At 38.6% G+C, this 21002-nt stretch overlaps 2 protein-coding genes across 4 annotated transcripts; both read right to left on the bottom strand.

Moving 5' to 3' along the window:
- LOC18778926 (probable magnesium transporter NIPA3) lies at nt 6897-13398 on the bottom strand. 3 transcript variants are annotated; one of them, XM_007211440.2, is made up of 9 exons: nt 13017-13390; nt 12808-12864; nt 12304-12394; nt 12027-12187; nt 11795-11922; nt 11146-11283; nt 8763-8855; nt 7876-7996; nt 6897-7752 (listed from the first exon to the last, which is right to left on the bottom strand). In XM_007211440.2, the coding sequence occupies exons 1-9, from the start codon at nt 13144-13146 to the stop codon at nt 7616-7618; spliced, it is 1056 nt and encodes a 351-aa protein (XP_007211502.1). In that variant the 5' UTR covers nt 13147-13390; the 3' UTR covers nt 6897-7615. The 3 variants fall into 3 exon arrangements, with proteins under 3 accessions (XP_007211502.1, XP_020418340.1, XP_020418341.1); XM_020562751.1 differs by lacking the exon at nt 13017-13390 and having other exon boundaries at nt 7529-7752; nt 12304-12425; nt 12808-12853; XM_020562752.1 differs by lacking the exons at nt 6897-7752; nt 7876-7996 and adding an exon at nt 8153-8620 and having other exon boundaries at nt 13017-13398.
- Nucleotides 18927-20523, bottom strand: LOC18778303 (palmitoyl-monogalactosyldiacylglycerol delta-7 desaturase, chloroplastic). Its single transcript, XM_020562377.1, has 5 exons — nt 20239-20523; nt 20028-20168; nt 19809-19952; nt 19271-19377; nt 18927-19173 (listed from the first exon to the last, which is right to left on the bottom strand). The coding sequence occupies exons 1-5, from the start codon at nt 20521-20523 to the stop codon at nt 18927-18929; spliced, it is 924 nt and encodes a 307-aa protein (XP_020417966.1).

Below are 21002 nucleotides of genomic sequence, written 5' to 3' on the forward strand. Positions count from 1 at the left end.
AAGAGGTGAGTGAGAACCCAACCAATGTGCGCCTGCCATTCGGCATGAGAAATGAGTGAGAACTTAACCAATGTGCGCCTACCGTTCGGCACGATAAGTGAGTGAGAACTCAACCATTGTGCGCCTGCCATTCAGCACGAGAAGTGAGTGAGAACTCAACCAATATGCGTCTGCCGTTCCGCATGAAAAGTGAGTGAGAACTCAACCATTGTGCTTCTGCCGTTCGGCCTAAGAAGTGAGTGAGAACTCAACCAATGTGCGCCTGCCGTTTATGGGTGAAGTTGCGCTGTAAAAAGTCTAAGAATTTTGAAGCGCTTGCTCAAGTGGGATGCGATGACTCTTAGGCTTCCCTGTGCATGTGTGACACGTGTCGGGAGGGCTGCGAAGAGTTGCGTCGTTTCGTTTCCCGATGCTAGGTCGTCCTATAAATGGACCGAAGCGACAGTTGGAGGAGTACTTGATATTTTGAGAGCAACCAGAGCTTGTGAGAGGCGATTTCTGGCGAGTGCATTGCAGCAGCGTAGGCGATTTTCAGCGAGGTTTTCAAGGCGGAGGCCATTTTCGGCAGTTCCCGAACACTGTGTGAACGAGGTATGCTGCCGTATTTTCCTCTGCATTAAACCAAAGTCTTCATTTGTTGCATGAATATGTATGAACATAGATGAACGTAGATGAACATGAGCTCTTGGGCTTTAGGGTAGGAGTTTGATTCTGGCATGGCGTTTAGTTTATTTTCGCTTTTGTTTGTAGATGTTAGATGCCGAATCAGACTATAGTGATAGCCCAAGAGCATTTGAGGGAGAATTGGCTTTGGAAAGCTCGACTGCAGGGTTTGATAGTGCCGATTTTGAGGGCATTGAGGTAGTATGGGGTATAGAGGTGTCTACCGAATTAGGGAGCACTTTAAGTGTGGAGGTGGTTGAGGTTAATAACTCTCAGCCATCGACATCCGGTCGTCGAGTTGAGGCGACCGAGGCTGATGTACCAGTTGCCGATCTCGGAGAAGACGTGCTAACTGTGGTTACCGGAAGGCAATGGGTGCCGATGACGAAGCCTAATAGCCCCATTTTTGGTGTGGATTTCCTAAAGCTGAACACCTTGAACAAGGCGGAGTTGGCAAAAATTAGGGCTGAGTATCACATCCTAGATTCGGTAGTGATGCGGATCCCAGGGCCGTTAGAGTCCTTGAGCAATGCGGACGGTGAGGTTGTAATAACCCAAATCTTAATTAATATTTAATTAGTAATTTATTAAGAGGAAAAGACAATTTTGCACTTGGAATAATGTATTAAAGAAAAGTTGACTTTTTGACCAAGAAGGAATTTGACAATTCCACACACATCGTTGCGTAGAGTACGACGAAACGAGTCCGTAGACACGAAGTGGGCTCGAATCGGAGTTTTAACGAAGAAAATACGGTTAAAATACTCTGAGGGGCAAAACGGTAATTTGAAAAATCAGATTGTAAAACCTCATTCTCTCTCTTCTCCCTCAGTCTCTCTTCCTTCCCTCTCCCGACGTCCTCCCTTCAGCTGATTTTCAAACCTCCATAGCTTCCGCCACCGACCACCCCAGCCCCTGCCGTCGGTGCCAAAAGGACCAGCTCGGTTTCGTCTTTAAGCCCCGATCACTTTCCGCCGCCAGCCGCCGTGAAATCGCCGGAAAACTGGAAGGAAAGTAGCCGGTTTTGGCAGATTTTCCAAGCTTTTGATCTCCGTCATTCGGCCACCAAATCAGACGAGTGACGTATGGTTTTCTAGCTATTTTTCATGCTCTAGCTGCTGCTTGGGTAGGATTTCAGAAATTTCAAGCGTAGATTGTTCGATTTTCAATCTAGGTTTCAGTCAGTTTTGAGGGTGCAATTTTGACCACTTCCGGCCAGATTTTGGAGTAAATCCAAGAACAAAAGTGGTTCCAAATAGGGTGTTTTACCTAGGACAGGAGTTTGGGCCAGCGGTTTGGAGATTTTCCGACCGCCAGAAATTTATCAAGCCACCCACGCGCTGCCGGCGCGTGTGGCGGCGCGTGTACAGTTTAGTGGAGCTCACTTTCAGTCCTAGAATGATCCTCGTGTTGTCACGAGCGCCTAGGAATTCGCGGATCTCAATTTGGATACCGTTTGAGCCTCGAACGAATTTTTGCATATTGTGCGATTTTCGGGTTCAATATTGTTGAGCCGTTGGATCGTAATCTTTTTCAGATATGTTACTCTAGACAATTCCAGAATCGTATAGGATTCGACGGATCGTGTATCGGAGTCTCGGATACTCCGAAATCGCGAACCCTAGGGCTAGGGTTTAGAAATCGTGCGATTGTACGATTGTAATCAATCCGACCGTCCGATCGAGATCAAACCCTCGGGACATGTGTCCTAGGTATATTAGAACTTCTAGAGGCTTCCGGATCATAGTGTGAGGTCGTGGACCCACGGGGTCCCGGGTTGACTTTTTGGGACTTTAGCTCTTTTTGAGTCCTAAGATACTGCTAAACTATTCCAAGTGGAAGGAAAGCTTTTCTGGGCATAGGAACAACTTTAATCTGACGCACGTACTTCTAGGAGCCGGGGTCAGGGTTTTTAAATGAATACTATATTGAGTATTGTATTAATAGAATATTATGGTCATTGAATCAGGCACCCGGGCACCAGTTGACCCGTAGGAGGGACCTTCAAGAGGTCCAGCGAGCACGGACCATCTGTGAGTGGACTCTTTGTTTTTATAAATGAGTTTAAGCAGTTCAGTTACAGTATTTGATCTTGAATAAGTTTTATTCAAGGATTAGTGTTTTATAAGCTGTTATATGCTTTTAAATATTTTGTTTTGCATGCTGTCGAGTGGAACATCCTTAAAAGGATACAGGAAAAGAAATTCTAGTGAATTATCAGATAAGTGGCAGCAGAATTTTAGAGTTTTACAGAAATTCAGTTATTCAACAGATTTTCTTCAGAAACTTTATATTTTCCTAAACCACCTTAGGTACCCAGATATACAGATGTTGCCTTCGGTAAATAAGTTGCCTTCAGATTAAATGTTGCCTTCGGATGGTATTGGTTGCCTTCAGTTTAGTCAGCATGCTTGACAGTTGCCCCACGAGTTCTATGGTACCCGAACTCGTGTGGAGCGAGTAATGCGGATTAGGCTGATTACAGTCTCCTGAATCCTGCTAGTTGCAGCTCGGACTGACCTTGTGTCACTGAGACCTGCGAGTACGTGTCACCCTTGGTGATGCGAGAAATTGACGGATATTAGGAATTGACGGAAATAAGGGGTACACCTAGGTGGTAGTTTTAAACTGTTTCAATGCTTTTAAGAAATTAATGTTGACCATGAGTATGATTGGCATATATATGTATAATTGTATGAGTGCATTGATTTCAGTACGAATATAATTAAGAGAATAATTTAGTTTGTATAACTGTTTTTACAGTGGGGTTAGTATGTTCTTATGTATTTTTCTAAACTTGTTTTTGGGTCCACTCACCCTTTCAATGTTTTGCGCCCCCAGGCAGTAGGCGTGCACAGTGATCCACCACCGGGCCGTTTTCCACCTTCCGCGCTTTCCTTTCTGATGTAGGACTTTTTGTTTTGTAAAAGAATTGACTCCTTTGTAAATTATTGGTAGTCGCTCTGATAATTTGCACTAGAATTAGAATTTAACTGTTGGAATGTATATATACGTATGTTGGCAGTTGGTAGTGTATATATGCTTGTTTAGCAGGAAAATGTATTGGTATTGATCCAGTTACAGGGGAGACTCTGCCAATTTTTCGGTAGGAGTCAACCTTGTTATTTTATCGTGCTTTGTAGGGAAGGGCAATTAGGTCATTCGTGCCCAACATCCGACAGGTGTCGGACACGCACAGGGTCCAACTCGGATTCCAAAGCGGAATTTGGGTCGGGTCTTGTCAACTAGTCTTCTTCACCGATGTCTTCAAACATGGGCTTCGGCTGCCTTTGAGACATTCGGTACTAAAGATCCTAGACCAGATCGGCTATGCTCCTGGGCAGTTTAATCCAAATTTTTGGATTACTCTGCTCGGGATGATCACTGCATTCGACATAGCTAGTGAAGTATAGCCAAGCTATGAACAGTTCGCCTACCTGTACAGTGTGACGAGGGCAAAAAACACTGACCAAGGGGGATGGGTTCAGTCGAACTGTCTGTCTGCAAGGCAGCGTGGACATTTCGTGGTGGGGGTGCCGAGCTCGCAAAAGACGTGGCATCAACGTCGGGTACTGGTGTCCGGAGCTTGGGAATTGACACCATGGGTGATTGTGGAGAGGTCCATCCCTACGACCTTTCAAACAATCGGCAGGCCATAAAATGTCGTTCGGTAGTGGGTTTTTTTTTTTTTTTTTTTTTCCAAAGCTAACCTAGGTTGTACATTTCCTGATTTCAGTGTCTTTGAAACAGCCAACCGCATTCAAGCGGGACATTGAGATGATTGAGCGCATTTGGTCGAAGATTGCCGAAGAAGATCGTTTCTTCAAGACCCTGTTAGACTTCGGCAATCTGTTCAAGGTGGGCCTGATCAGCAAGCTCGAGCACGCCTGAAGGCAAATGGAGAAAGAGGAAGAAGAGAAGAGGAACAGTAAGTGATGCTGATCGGCCTTCATTGATTTTTTATTTGCGTCTGCACGTCGTTCCTGCTTTGACTTCGTTTCTGTTGACTTTGTGTGCTGTGGCCGGAGGTAGGGCGATGACGGACTCGTGACAGTGTCCTTTAAGGTCGACACAAGTTCTCAAAATATCAGTGGGGGCTTTTCGAGATCCTTTCGTACAATCGGAATGGAGTGCCGATAGTTACGTCTTAGGAGTTTTCGGAAGCGTAAGCCGATCAGCAGGTGACGAGAGTGCCTTGTGATGAATCGGTCACCTATGCCGATTCATACCTTTGACTGGTCTGTCGGTGAGCCAGCATGTTTCCTAACTCCGTACTCTTTCCACGTGTCATGAAGTGAGTGGTAGGGTCAGCTACGGTACAAACAAGTGTCATAAGGTTCGAACATAAGACTATTAGTCTACAAGTCAATGCCTTTTTTTAACTGAACTAGACTAGTTGGCCTCTTCTTGTTTGTTTTACGTTTTGGTTGTCTGTTCCTGTCAAGCAAAATATGAAGTTACTAAGGCCATCTCCAGCCATGGGCTATGTCCCAAATATAGCCCTAAAATAATGCAAAACTCATCTCCAGCCATAGGCTAAACAAAATTTTGGCCAAATTTGGAGGGCCAAATTTGGTCCTTTAGCCCTCCAATCGGGCCACATTTAGCCCAGCTTTGGCCTAGGCCAAATTTTTTGTGGGCCCCATGCATATGCTTTTGAAGAAGATAAATTATCAAGTGTGGACAATAGCAGAAATCATCTCATGCAAATACATAGCCAACAATAAAAGCGTTGACGTCATCGATATATTTTTAAAAGCCTTTTTAAATGTTTTCAATTCGTGTTGTTTAAGAAAAATTTATAACAAAATTATTGGTCATGACCATTGGAGGTCAAACCATTGAAACCCAACCAATTTTTTTAAAAAATGTGGTCACCTTTTTAAATGTTTTCAATTCGTAAATAAATTATAAAAAATTACTGGTCATGATCGTTGGAGGTCAGACCATTGAAACCCATCCTTTTTTATTTATTTATAAATGTGGTTACCTTTTTAAATGTTTTCAAGTGTTGTTTTAAAAAAATTATAAAAAATTATTGGTCATGGAATATTGTCTCTAAATAATAGTTTAATTAAATTGAAGAATACATAGTTGTGGAATATATGAGTGTTGTACCATAGTTTTTCTCAAAATAATAAAATATGAAGGACCCTAAAATATAGCCCTGCATGGCTGAAGATGGAAAAATTTAGCCCTGCACTATTCTTTAAAAAATTAATATTTTGGAAGGCTAAACATTTAGCCCTATGACTGGAGATGACCTAATATGCCATTGAAGACAAAAACTGAAGGAAAAAAACTCACCAACTAAACCGCTGACAACAGTGGCAGATCCAAGTTTTGTACTCAAAGGAGTTATGGTGTAAAAGTCTCCTTACATTTTTTTTGACAAAAATAACTGAAAAAATTAAACAATAGTACTTTTTTTATTATACTCTAATTGCTTTCCTAGCCAGAAAATGAAAATTAAGTTTCATTTATTTTTCCCTCTTTGCTACCCTAGCTATCACATGTCAAAAAAGCCATCCAATATGCCCATGCACTAGCTATCATGTATCAATAAAACCATCAAATATGCACATTCGAACTAATTTCATGGGGTAAAGCAACCCCAATGACCCCCCTTTCCATTCGCCAGTGGCTGACAACCCACGGTCCCTTTCTTGGAGAAAAGCTTTCTTATACCGGGTATACCATTGTAGTGCTATCTGGTGCCAATCACCCATTGCCATGTGTTTTAACTTTCCGATTTGGCAACACAACTTTTCAACATGACAATATGTGATAGGCTTGAGATGTTACGGTGGCATCCCTGTTATGCAAATTCTTCTCCCTTCCCTGACCAGCAACCCTAAAATCTCCTCTCTTTATATATGTCTCTACTATCAGAATGGCAACAAGAAAAGCGCATTCAATGCTTTCGGTGTCATCTCTCACAAGCGCATTCACTGCTTGAGCTAGACAACCAAAATCCGTGTAGAGATGATTAAACCGAAGATGAATTGCTTAAACAATGTTTTAACTAATGCATCAAACTTAAGTCTTTTATTAAACCAACCATTTAGTTTTTAAAAAAATGTCTGCAGTAAATGCGTATCCAATCACACAAAAGGATGGCTCACACAAAATGACAAAGTCACTGTAGCATTTCATTTAAACACAATTTGTTGGGAATCATCCAAAAGCACATGATGGATTGGTACTAGAAAATCGATTTGCACAGAAGAAAAGGTATTAGAATTGGTTTTTATTTGATCAGAAAAACAGTTGTATTGATCCAACAAAAGTCACAAACACAATGTGTGTGCATAAACATTTCTAGATCAACTCAGCAATCTTCAAAAAGTACAATCAGAAGCGGTTACAGAACTCTACAAAGACGTATTTCTTATTATGCCTTCCAAAAAGCAAAAAGGGGAAAATGACCAACCCCCACCACCCCTAAAAGAATTAATACCAATAAGCAAACTAAAATAATCTACGTTTGAAGTCACCGGAAAAAAAAAAGGGCAGAAACTTCAACTCCCCACTGACCTTGAGCTCCTTCCTACATCAATTTTCGCCGTAGTTAACCTCAACAAAGAAAAGCCCTGCCTGGATATAAAATCCAGGTTTCATGGATGCTTTGGCTTCACATGATTTTAAAGCTATCTTTCCTTATTTCATAATGTGAACAAACCACCCATTAAAAGCTTGAAATCTTGGACGAACTGTCTGCGAAGCCCTAGGTTAAGTCAGCATTGTCAATCCATTCCTCCTCACTAGTCTACACAGAAAATGCCGTTGGCAGTTCAGCAAACGGCCACCACCCGGCACTGTATGTTTGGATTTGACAAAGATGGGGCAAGTATAGATTCATCTAATGGACAATGGTAAAAGAATGGTTGGCACTTAACTCTTGCTTGCCTTGTAGGTATATGGAATGGAATGGTATCATCCTAGATATGATCTAGTACAATTCTTGTCTTCTTAAGCAAATTTCCTCCGAAGGTGACCCATCTTCTTCTTCATGTTTCTCTAATTCTCCATTCCCGCCACTACAAAGTCGCGCAGATAATGAAGGTGACACAGGCATATAGCTACCACCTGTTTATTTCAACAAGCATAAAGCCCAAAATAATTGCAAATTTAAGAGTCAACTGGTTAGGAAATAGATGATACTAGAGTAGAGAGAGAAAAAGAAAGTAATAAAACAGATTGGTCTCACACCTCTAAAAGAAGAGCTTCTTTCAAATTCTTTTGTTGAATGCAATAAGATGGTCCCACATAATACAACAATAAATCCACATATTTCTGATAGGATGGCTCCCCCACTTTGGTCATCCCAATCCTAAAATCATAAAAAGCAGTATGTAATTACTGTCATCAAACTAACTCCACAATCAACAGCCTGTCGTTTTAGAAGAACAAAAAGTATTTTGCTAGAAAGAACGGTCGCATACCATTCTATGCGAAAAAATATTTTCTGTAAGTTGGTCTAACCAAGAAACTGAAATCTGACTGTGTTTCTTCTCTTTTATAGTGCAGATATACATCACATTTTAAGCAATAGAAATTAAGTGTCTAAACAACAATTCTGATACAAAAAGTAGAGCAAACCCTTGTAGAATTCTCCCTGTCATAAAGTTAGCCCTCCAATTTGGATCAAGAGTACTGGATGGCTAAGTCTGACTAATTCTAATAGGATAATTTGAAGTATTGTTAGTAGCACTGGCATAGTACCCTTTCGTCGGTTTTTTATGAAGTCCCTTACCAATTCCAATCAACCAAAGAACCAACATTTTTTCACGTCAACTAAATTAATGGACCTGGCTTTAGCCTCATAAAAAGCGTGATTTTCTTAACTGGATGATCTTTGCTTGAAATGCCAAATCAGATGTTATTATCCACACAAGGATCTAGTGGAGCTACTTTTCAGTGTATGCCTTGTAGTCACATTCCAGATTCATGCCTTCTGTTAAAATCAATCACATTAACAACAATCCAACTTGGAACTGAAGCTAGACTTGGCAAAGAGATATAACACCATGACATGTCCAACTTATAATACTATCACTTAACAATACCTTAAACAAATTTTTTTTAGGGAACAATACCTTAAACATTATGACACTCGCAATGATTGCCAGCGTTGTAAACATGACATAATAAATAGGGGACACGACTGCAGTATTGAACGTATCAAGCGCCTGAAAAATCAGAGTTGAGTGGTTCAGTAGAGAATATGAATACAAAGATTCCTTTAATTCTTCTAAAGAAACATACATATATATGGTATACATGTATCCTTGAATGTATCCATATATATGTTCATGCACACACAAAAAACAAGAGTCAAACTACTACTGCAATAAAGAATAACCCTCAAGTTATTTTTACCTTTTAATTATGTTTTTTAAGATGCTTACAGAAATGTTGACAAGCCAAGTTATAGATCTTTTATTGTAATGAACTAGATGAGTCCCAAATAGTTGTACCAAATTAAAAAAGCTGTGGATGCATAACTAAGGATTGCATGCTTTCTTTCTGATCTGAATGCTTTTCCACCTAATAAAAAACAGCTGCCTTATATTATACATAAACTAAATTACAGTGTCATGGGGTGGAATAATTTAAAGTAAAGAATTCAGTTGAGATAATAAGGCTAAATTAATTAAAACAAATCTAAAAGGACTATTACCGTCCCGTCCAATTGAGCAATTTAGCTATAAATAATAAAACTTAACTAAGTCCCTATATTTGAAATCACTCCTCAGAAATGGGCCCTTAGGTTCTTTATTCTCTACAATACCGACCTCATTACTTTCTTTCTTTTTTTTCATTATGCCCCTCCTATTCAGGATTTCACAAAAAATAAATAAATAAAAGAGAGGAATCAGTAAAGCAAACTCCTGGAAATTTCAGAATAACTATTTTCATGTATTCTCAAGTCAATAGCAGAATGTGAGTTCAATTGAATTGACTAACTGAGTATTTCTTAAGAATCTTAATATGCAGCCCAGATTCCAGCCATGACCCAAATAGGCAAGCTTGCTATGTTCTACCACATTGATTCATTGAATGTAAGATATGAAATATTCTAACAAATATAACCTAGGAAATCTTAGGCAACTGGAAACTTGTGCAAAATCGTGTTCTTGCCGGCAAGAATTGAACTAATTAAACTATCCTGAGGAATTACATCAATGAGCCATGCTTGATAGCTTCAATTGAGCTCCAAACTAGAATCCAAGGGATAAACATGCAACATTCAGAAAATATCCTCTACCACCAACTGAGGAGAAACAAAAGTGGCAGGAGCCCATAAAGGTTTATCAAAGGCATGGTATATCCAAGGCTCAAGCCGTAGTGTGGCACAGTTGGGTCGGGTGCATTGAGGATAGTAAATAGTTGGGCTTGGGCAAGTTCAATCAATAATGGTGGACTGTTTTCTTTTAACATTATTTAAGTTAAGGATACTTAAATATACCTAGGGTTTCTCTTCCGTTTTCTGTTTGAAGAGTCGTTTTAACGCTGTTTAAGTGAAGGATATTTTAGTACCTTTTTATCCAGAGTTCTTCTTAGGTTTAGGTTCTATAAATTATCTAGTCGTGATCATTTAGAACAGATTTTGATGATTGAATAAAGTTACATCAGCTTTGCTTCTCTCAAGGTATGTACGATGCAACCTGACCCTAGGTGTGATGCCTAAGGCCTCTGTAAGTGATTCCTAAAACACTATTGGTGTGATGCTATTAGTTTCTATCGTTTTCTTTTAATTTTCTCCTTGCATTCCATAAATTTCCATTTTGATCTTACTTGGATATTATTTCTCTTTGTCCTGCATCACCACCACTCTTTAAATGACATGTAATATGTTATCAATGTCATTAACCGCTCTAGTGAAGAAAAAAAATTTATATGAAAATATGAGTAAGAGATGTGGCAACCACATATTAACTATTGAAACTATATTGAACATTACACAGAAATTTGAAAAGATCATATGACATGAAATTATCCTATGATTAATTGTAGTTAAAGCCTCCACCGAAGGCAGCTACAGACTTTGACTTGTACAAATGTATTTTCAATACCGATTTCTTTTTTGCAGCATATATTCATTAGAAAACTGCTTTCTATGACTAACTTAGTAGTGAGGATAGAACAAGATTAATCTTAAAGACGGGAAAGGGTCTAAAACTGAACAAAACTTGATGGGTTTCCCATACATCCTCTGAAAAGTACATAGAACCACTCGTCCCCGAACATGTCAAATTTTATAGACTAAACAAAAGCCTACTTATGTTCAGACTACTTTTTCTGTTAGTGATAGATGCAATGCACAAAAGCAAAGCGAACGGCAGGACAAGGGAATAGCCAGAAAACTAATCTAGAGAAGGGGAAAGGTGGAAGAACAGTACAAGAGCAAGAACTTCCAAAAGACTCCTATAAATTTGTCCATATCTAACATATTCACAATGAAACGGAGTTTCTAACCTTATTCAAATAATTCATTTGAGTGATGACGCATGTAGCTACGACCAACATAAAAAACCACGTCTCTGGATAGATTAACTGATTCTTCCCCTCAAAAGTTAATTTCAGAGCAGTTCCTAGGGCTTTAACACTCATCACCTGCAGAATCATGGAAAACAATGCATGTAAATTACGAGAGATCCAGATATTATTAAAATTGAAAGGAAATAATTTGATAACAAGAAATCATTTAAAGCAGACTCAGGTCTACAGGGACTCTGTAGATTGATGTGCTAACAGAAATTTGTCTTCATCCAACTAAGCAATCAGTTTGACTTATGTATCAATTACCCACCCAGTCCCCACTCTAAACTTTTTCAAAATAAATCTGTACTGTAACTTTATAATGAAATTTAAGCACGAAAACTTACAGGTTGATATTAGAACAATTTGAACACTAGTTTTATGTGTGAACTTTGTGCTTAAAGTTTAAATTCTTACATTCTGTATAATGCATAATTATTTTAGTACAGTAAGACAAGAATGAGAGGAGATCAGGTTTCCTCCTTTTTTTTTTTTTTTTTGGAGAACACCATAGGTTGAAAAGAGAGAAACTCAATACAGTAAGACAGAAATGAACTAAAGCTTATAAGTACTTGAAACAATTTACCGAGAGAGAACCCATCAATGAACAAATGCCGGTGAAAACTAGAACATTCGTGTGCCCACATTGTGGTGCAAAATGGAAGACTAGTATGAAAACCAGAACAACCACTGAGCCCACATAAAGCAAAAACGCTGAAATAGACAGTATATGTTGTTAATTTCCAATGAAGAATCATATAAAGCTCAAGAAAACAGAGAAAAAGGAATTCGAATAAAACAAATAGCTTGAATCAAACCTGGCTGAGTTGCCATACTCCATATTTCAAGAACTGAAGTTATAGAATGCTCCTTTGGTGCATGGATAACAATAATGATCGACCCGGCAATGCACATTACACAGCCCAAAACTCCAAGCCGGTGCAACCTCTCCTTCAAGATAAAATGAGCCAGCACAGCACTACACCATACCATTCAATTTTTAAACATTATTAGTAAAACCTAACATCATAGGACATGATAAAAATATATACGAACAACCAAGCATGGAATCAAAAGCAATATATGAGCAGTTACCTTACAATTATACTTAATGCACCGAGAGGGGTAACAAGAACTGCCGGAGCAAATGCATAGGCAACAAAGTTTGCAATCTCTCCAACAATCACTATATCAAAAATCATAAATCAAGAGAGATTCTGCAAACCATCAGTGGAATTGAACGAACAAAATGAGTACCAAAACCCGTACTTTTAACTGACATAGTGACGTTGGAAAACATCAATTGCTACAATGCAACAATAGCATTACTTCCATGGTGAAGAAAATTATTTCCCATGACAAGCACTTGAACTCGATTACAAAATGAAGCGTGAATGGTGATGAAATACCAAAAAATCATAAGAGCAAGTAATGACCATAATCCATAAAGTTTTATAGACAACATGGCCATAACTATTTGCAGAATCTATATTCAACGATAAAAATATACAAAAAACAACAACAGTTATCAGAATTTTGGCTGTCTTACAAACATTATGAAACAGAACCAAAAAGCAAAAAACAGATGTAGAAGCTTACTTGTAATAAAGCCCAGCCACCACAGAGGCTCCAAGAGATAAGAGTACCCGCCATAACCTACAACAATCAAGGATCAATAACAAACCAATCAATAGAAAAAAATAATAATAATAATAATAAATAAAAAATAAAAAAAACCCCATCTGATAAAACCAATATAGGTAAAAGAAAAACCGAGATTGAGAATAAATAAATGAACAGAAAGTCACCAGCTCTGACCCCAGAAGCAGCTGCGGCTCTTCTGAGGCCTTTCTTCTTGATAATAAAGCTTGCCCCTATGAACCCACTTGAAAGCAAAGCCAAAACAAAGCCTTTAAGATTGTCTTTGGAGAAACCCATGTCGAATATGTCTCTCTCTTTCTGAAATTTTCGCTGGTTTCTTCATGGAAATACAACAGAGTCAAAAAATTTGGGAGATCATCACCTCGTTGGCAAACCTTGGTGAATAATACGCTCTTTTTCAGGTTGCCGGGTTGTGGGGACAGCAACGGTGTCAAGCAGAGGTAGAGCTACATTATTTGAGAGATTGGGCTCGTCCTTTTTCTATTTCTATTTTTGTCGCTTCTAAAATTCTTGAAAGACTAGAGACAAATTGCCAAATGAGATTGGTCCACGAAATACTTATTTTTGAATTGACTACATAAAACTTTCCGAATTTTGAAGGTGGTTTCGATTGTTACCCTGTTATAAAATTAAGAGGATTTTAGAGAGAGATTTGGAAGAAGAAAACTCATTTATTCTTGTGTTCTAGTTCATCATTTTCATTAATGTTGGTGCCTATTTATAGGCATAAGTAATATACTATTCACTACAATTTAAAATACAATATGGGGTGGTGAGTTATATGATAGGTTTCAGACATAATGATAGAATTGTGGGATAAGTATATAATGGTAGGGATGATAGGTAATGATAGGCATTCATATTAATCTATGCTTATTTACAACATGTATGTATTTGCAACACTCCCTCTTGAATTTCCATCATGCATGGAATATACTTCATTAAAAAGTTTGCCAGTAAAATTCAGTGAGACAAAAACTAATCTAAGAGAAAAAGAGTACATAACTATGTGTAACATAAAATTCTGTGTCTATGACACTAACATGCGTCCCAGGAAAAACTCTATGGGATAAAAACCTAGGCAAAGGGAAAAGAGTACAGTGTATAGATACTTTGTTGATAGCACTCTCCCCATGATGGATGTCTCCCCCTGATAAGTATGCATTAATTTTACTAATTGGAAAGTCAACGCAATCCAATGCCATGCACCAGTTTTTAAAATGTGCATTTTGGTAACGATTTGTGAAAAGATCTGCCAGATTATCACTTGAACGTATCTGTTTAACTTCAATTTCTTGATTCTCCTGAAGTTCATGTGTGTGGAAAAACTTCCCTTGATGTATCCTGCCTTGATTTGAGCAATACCAGCATCATTATCTTCATATATGGTTGTTGGAGTATTTTTCACTAAAGGTAAATAACATGTGCTCCGTATATGATGGATTATTGATATTAACCAAACGCATTCATGACTCGCTTCATGGAGTGCAAGTATTTCTGAGTGATTAGAGCCTTGGAGGATGTAGCCACTAATGTTTGCTTTATGGAATGCCATGAGATTGATGTCCCTCCACAGATAAATACATAGCCAGTTTGTGAACGACCATTATGTGGATCAGAGAGATATCCTGCATATGTATATCCAAAAATACTATGTCCATTGTCAACACACAGTACTTCAAATTCCCATACCCACGTTACTTACCAGTTGTGCCAAACTTTTAGCACCATGGGCATAGTCATCTTCATAAACACGAAATTCAAATGTTCCGAACAGTCGTTAATCTCAACCAGCCTATGAGCTGTGCCATGTCGAGAAGGCAAGACAACATAATAGGACGTCAAACACTTCACCGAAATAAGGAGGTACACAAGGTGCAGAGTCTATAGGAATTTAACCTAATGCTCTTATACCAAATTGAAAGGACCCGCCCCAAATTCCCTCTTGGAATCCATGACGAACCCTCTCTTTATCTGACACTAGGCATGTGTCAGCCCAAATTACTAAAATACTCTTCTTGCCCTAATTCCAAAACAACTTTAGGGCTTGACTTCTACCGGAAAACTATCAGAGCCTCCTTTGAAATTGGCTCAAAACCCCAAAAAAATCCACATGCACAACAAACACAATTAATTCCCAAATGTTCAACAAGCACAAGGTAAAAACCACACACCAATTAGCAAAGTTTCAATGAACTTTAGGCCCTCCTTACCAACATAAGAAAGTCAGCAAAATCAACTTGACAAAAATAAACATAACAAACAAATCATAAACTTGCGGTTGCACCTGGGTTAAACTAGGATATCTACGGACCCTTATTGAGGGATTAAGCCACATGTAGTTCTTACTACCCTAAATCACAATTAAGATAATACATAAATGTTCAAAGTGAAATCAACAATAAAATTATAGAATCATTTTTTACCTTGATTTCAACAAGCTATATGATTGAATATCACCCACTAAGGGGTACATGGGAATACCATCAAATCTGAATGCAACAGGGGAATGGGAAACTAGCTAACCACCTGTGTAGACAAGTCGGGTAGGTGGCTAAGAATCCTGGGCAACCCTGTGCAGATAATATAAGTAAGGTGGCGAAGAATATCCTATTAACTATACCACACGTTGATACTGCACTATTCTCCACATAGATGTACCTCAAACATAATATGTCCATTCCAAGTGCTACACATGTGGAATGGCCAACTCCACATGTGTGTCGCTCTTAGCATAACTCAGGGACACGTGGCCACCCTTAGAATGCAAATAATCCGTCAATTCCCATAGCAAGACTCAGCGAGATATACTTAACTTGAGAACGCACATAATCCATCAATTCCCCTAGCAGGACTCAGGGACAAATTGTCAACATGAGAACGCAATCCTAGCAGAACTCAAGAAGATATACTCAACTTGAAAAGGCAAATCCTAGCAGAATTTAGGGAGATATACTCAACCTGAGAACGCAAATAATCCGTCAATTCCCCTAGCAAAACTCAAGGAGATATACTCAACCTAAGAACGCAAATCTTGGCACCACACGGTTCGGGTGTCCCCGATACTCGTGGGGCAATGTCATATGCGCGTAGACAAATCTGAGGACAACTAAGGTGTCCGAAGACAATCTGAAGACAACCATATGTTCGAAGACATTCCGAAAGCAACTATATGTCCGAAGACATCAATTTTTCTAAAGGCATCCAGTGAAGGGAATATTGTGGGAATGGTGTTGTGTAGAGATTTCTAAAAACTCTACAACCAAACTTTGAAAGTATAAATCACCTAGCAAGCCATATCTAATATGAAATCAAAGTAAGAGCGGAAACATTAAATAAACTAAGGATTCATGCAAGTCTCATTTGGTCCCAATCCTTATAAGTCTATGAAAGTGTGCACCAAAGACTCTCTAAATCCTATTTGAGAGAAAGATAAGATGTTCATACCCTTGGAGCGAATCTTGAAACCAAGAATGGTGTTCAAGTAGAGCAAGTGGTCCCTTTGTTGTTGGCTCTCCCTTTGATGTTGATTCTCCACCTTGTAGCTATCCAAATAGGTACAAAGATATGCACCTCCCCAAAGATCTTCACCAAGGATTGAATGGGATGAGAGAATGAGTAGACAACAAGTGAAGAGTGGTGTTAGCACCCTCACTTGATAGATTGAAGGGGTTAGGGAGAGAGAGCTTGATGTTTCACTCTTCCAATTTCACCAACTTAAAAACCCTAGGATGATAGGATTCCATAGCTACACACTTATAGGATATAAAAAATGTCACAAGAGTGACAAAAATGCCCCCAAACCCTAGTGTAGCCACACCCCCCCTTTGTGTGTCATATTTTGCTATCTTGGTCCAACACATTAATCCTATAATGTGTCAAATATGTATTTATGTCCATATGGTCAAATCCCTTTTGAATTTCCAAGTCATATGGGACCTTTAATTAAAGTTTCATAACTGTTTGTGGCCATTCGCAAGCGCAATTTCGGCGTTGAATTGGTGAGTTTCTTCTAGCGTTTGCAGCTCCAATGTCAACGAGTTCGATGCTGCCGTAAGGTTGATCATGCGACGTGCATAGGTCGTCAATTCGTGGATTGCAGCGGCTACGGAGAATTTTTTGACCCTACTTGCGCTGGTTTTCGGCATCTGGTGACTGCAAAAGTCCCTGTTCTTCGAGGTCATTGACATCTGGTGATAGCAGGACATGTTTCGTCGCACTCTATGGCTCGGTGATTAGCGTTCATGAATAGTCGCTCCATGTCGTGGTTTTCTCTTATTTTGTCACTATTCTGGCTTTGATGATGGTCAATCTATGGTAAAACTAGTGAAGGCCATGGTTGTCTAGAGAAAATTTTGACGGCACACGGTGGTTGTTCTCGCCATGTTCCTCGTGGTGGGGCCTGTCACCATGGTGATTTGAGAGCCTTGGATCAATGACGGAATCGATTGATGGGGGGGGGGGGGTGAGGGAACTAATTTCCCTTAATTTGGATTCGAGAGCCTCGCATTGAGTATATCTCGAATCTCTCAATGAAATCACCAATTTGTTTGTGCAAATAGTCTCACTGGAGAATATTTGCGGAAGATCCCTTTCTTGGAACTCAAACCTCCTCATTCTCAATCTGTGCAAAATAAATTGAGTCAACGGAGAACACCAGGAGGTGTTGGCCAAGGACCCTCCGATGCTTAAGTCAGTAAAAAGGGTCTCGGAAGATGTAGCAAATACTGAATGGACAGAGTTTTCTCTCAAGGGGAAAGTCAAGTGGCGGAAGAAAGAGAGGGAGAGAGTCTCTTGGGTTTTTTCAGTTAGAAAGAGTTACCTCATGTGTGGAGTGTAACCATTTATTTATAAAGTCTCCTTGCAGGCTAGGGTTTGCAGAGATAATTCCATATTTAATTGGAATTATTCTTTTCCCAAAATAGGTGATAGGATAAATCAAGGAGATTTGCTAGAAATTGATCCTTGATTTGGTGAGATATTTCTATCTTAAATAAAGGATAATTGCCTAATTAAATGAGATTTAATTAACCCAATTAGTTGACTTAAGAAATATATTTTTTTCCACGTGTCACTTTTTTATTAGTTGCCAAAATTCATGTTCCCACATTAAGCACATGGGGCTCAAGACCCATGATCAAAGATGAAACTACAAACAAGGTCCTTATCAGCATGCTGAAGAAGACATAGGTGGCAATCCAAAAGTGTGACATAAAGTTAGAAATATTTCCAAACGGCCATGACTGGCGTTGATTGTAATCAAGATTTAGGTGGCGTTTGGTATCCTATTCAAGAAGGGTATTCAAAAACTTTGATTCTTCTTAAAAATAAGGAGTTCTAAAATCTATTTTTTAAGATTCAAATATTTGTTTGGTATGCAACTTGAAACAGTTTTTAAAACAAAATTCTAAAAAAACAAAGGTTTTTTTTTATTTTTATGTTTTTAAGTTTATATTTTCAAATATGAGTCTACCAAACAGATTTTTTAAGCTTTAAACTCGAATTTTATTTTAAAATTTAAAAACTTGGATTCATATAAATTTAAAATACCAAACATTCACTTATATTTTCTGGCTGTTTTTGTTGTACTTCATGAATCAAGAAAACGTTGGGCTTCACTTATTAAATATCCCAAAACCTCATTAGACCCATTATCTAATAAATTCAATAATAGCCACATTTTGGCAACAACAAAATCAAGCCCAAACAGAAACAAATACAATAAACCATTTTTTAATGTAATAATTTAATAAATGTGAATATATATCAGGTAGAATGAGCTCAAAACTTTCCTTATAGTGTATAATAATTTTGCTCCTTTAATGTTGGCAATGAATTAGATTAAGTTTGCAGGTTTGATCTCTCTAGTTGGGCAAACATAGAGAGACCAAAACTCTCCTTATTCCTCAAACAAACACACACACACACACACACACACACACACACACACAAAAAAAAAAGCCTTCTTCCCCTATGAAACCAAAGCTATCTTAAAAGGCATGAGGAAAATGTTCATAGCCTAATTTGGATTTCTAATGCAATACTATTTTGTTGTTTTAAAACTTTCCATTGCTAACTTTTGACTTATTCTTCTCTAAATTGCTGGCGTTGTGCAAAGCTTTCCGTTTCTTCTGAGTCTCAGTTGGTGTTTTCACGTCGGTTGCCAGACCAACCACTTGAAGAAATCTTATCAAATACCATGTAATATCAATCTGCCACCATTCTAGACCTTGCTGAGCTGAGTAGTCAAAAGCATGGTGATTATTGTGCCAGCCATCTCCAAGAGTTGGCAATGCCAGCAACCTATACAGTTAAAATTTATTACCTTTACTATTTACCCTTGTAAATTGTAAATGTTTTCAATCTATATATAGGGCAGATTCCATCGTAGCTACAATACCAGTTGTTTCTAGACAAGTCACCGGTGTGCCAAACTTGCTTTCCCCATGTGTGGCCAATTGAATTTACTGAAAATGTAATATGGTAAACAATTACCGTCCTCACACCCTGCAGTGAAACAAAAGCAACTGATTATGAAGCAAAAGGAAGAAAAGTACACCACACAAATTAATAATTCTGAGTGAGCAAATCACTACACAAAAAAGTGACAGTGTAGTCACCATTATTTTGATGACATTTGCTGGGGTGACTAAACCCCAGAAAATGTCACCAAAAGTCACCAAATAATGGTAACTGTTGCCACTTTTTTTTGTAGTGAATAGAAGAAGCTTAAAAAAGAACCACTCTTCTAACAACAAAGTATATATTTATATAACCTTTATATATATATGAGTGTGCGTGGGCGCATGTAAACTATTCACGTAAACTTGCAACAAATAGGTCTGGCACTGGCAGCCCTAGCTACCCTTGCTAACAAAGAAAAAAAGCATATATCCGCCCTTGCTAACGAAGAAAAAAGAAAGTAAGAGTAATTTTACCATTCCCCAAACAAGATAGGGCAGTCCTCCTATGACATATAGCAGAACTCCAAGAAGAGCCGAGTGAAGAAGGTAAGTGCGATGAAGAAACCTATAGTACGGCTGCCTTTTTAAATCGTCAACGTTCTTTAGTCGTCTTTCATACTGCAAAGTTGGCATGTTAATTAGTTTTGAGAGAGAGAGAGAGAGAGAGAGAGAGAGAGGGAGAGAGTTTTATACAATTTCAAACCGAAAGCTGTTGTTGAATATCCAACCAATGTGGCTAAACCAGAATCCCATAAGAGGGCTATGAGGGTCTTTCTTTGTGTCAGTAAACTGGTGGTGGTACCTGTGTGTGCTCACCCATTCAATTGGACTTCCCTGCACATAAAAAACAAGAGCATTGTTATTAAAAGTAAAGTAGTATTTTCGGTTGACGTACACACCGTACCTGTAGTGTAAGAACCCCGCAATAGGCAAAAAAGTATTCGAGCCATCTAGGAAGCTTAAAACTCCGATGCGCAAGGCTCCTATGGTAACCTAGAGTTATACCTAGACCTGTCACAACATAGAGTGCGAAGGCCAACCATAATGCACTCCAGCTGAAATGAACTGGAGCTAAAAGAGCAAGCAAATGCAAAGATAAAACCACACTCAATGAGGCTATATCAAACAAGTTCCATTGCCTCCCCATAAATTCTACCCCCTGCTTCATCCAGCGCGTCAGCGGCGTCATTGACACGTGCAGTTTTGCTCGTCAGAAACCAGAGCACATGAAGAGAAAAACACCAAGAGGAGGAAAGATTGATGATATGAAGAAATTATTGTTTGGTGAAGAGTCTCTTAAATAATAGTGTTAAGCCTGATTAATTAACCATCTCCAAGTTAGCTGAACTCTCGATGAGTTAATATATAGTTATAACGATCATAACATGTATTCTTAACTGCATAACAATCGTGCCTGAACTTTCAAACCTAGACGTGTGAGATTAGCTTTTGGAAGAGTTTGGCAGAAAGAGAAGTTGTTGGTATATGGTAGATTAGCTTTGGCATAATTTTTATTATTTTTCCCTTAAATGTTTACTATTGTCTCTTTTTTTTATATATAGAAGTTTACTGTATTTTTCTTTACTTAAGCTCAGGGGTGGGGTAAACATTTTTTTTTGTTGAGAAATTCTATGATTGCATTCATAATTCAGCCAAAAAAGCCACTAG

This window comes from Prunus persica, chromosome G4, assembly GCF_000346465.2.
Source record: "Prunus persica cultivar Lovell chromosome G4, Prunus_persica_NCBIv2, whole genome shotgun sequence".
Classification (NCBI taxonomy): Eukaryota; Viridiplantae; Streptophyta; class Magnoliopsida; order Rosales; family Rosaceae; genus Prunus; species Prunus persica.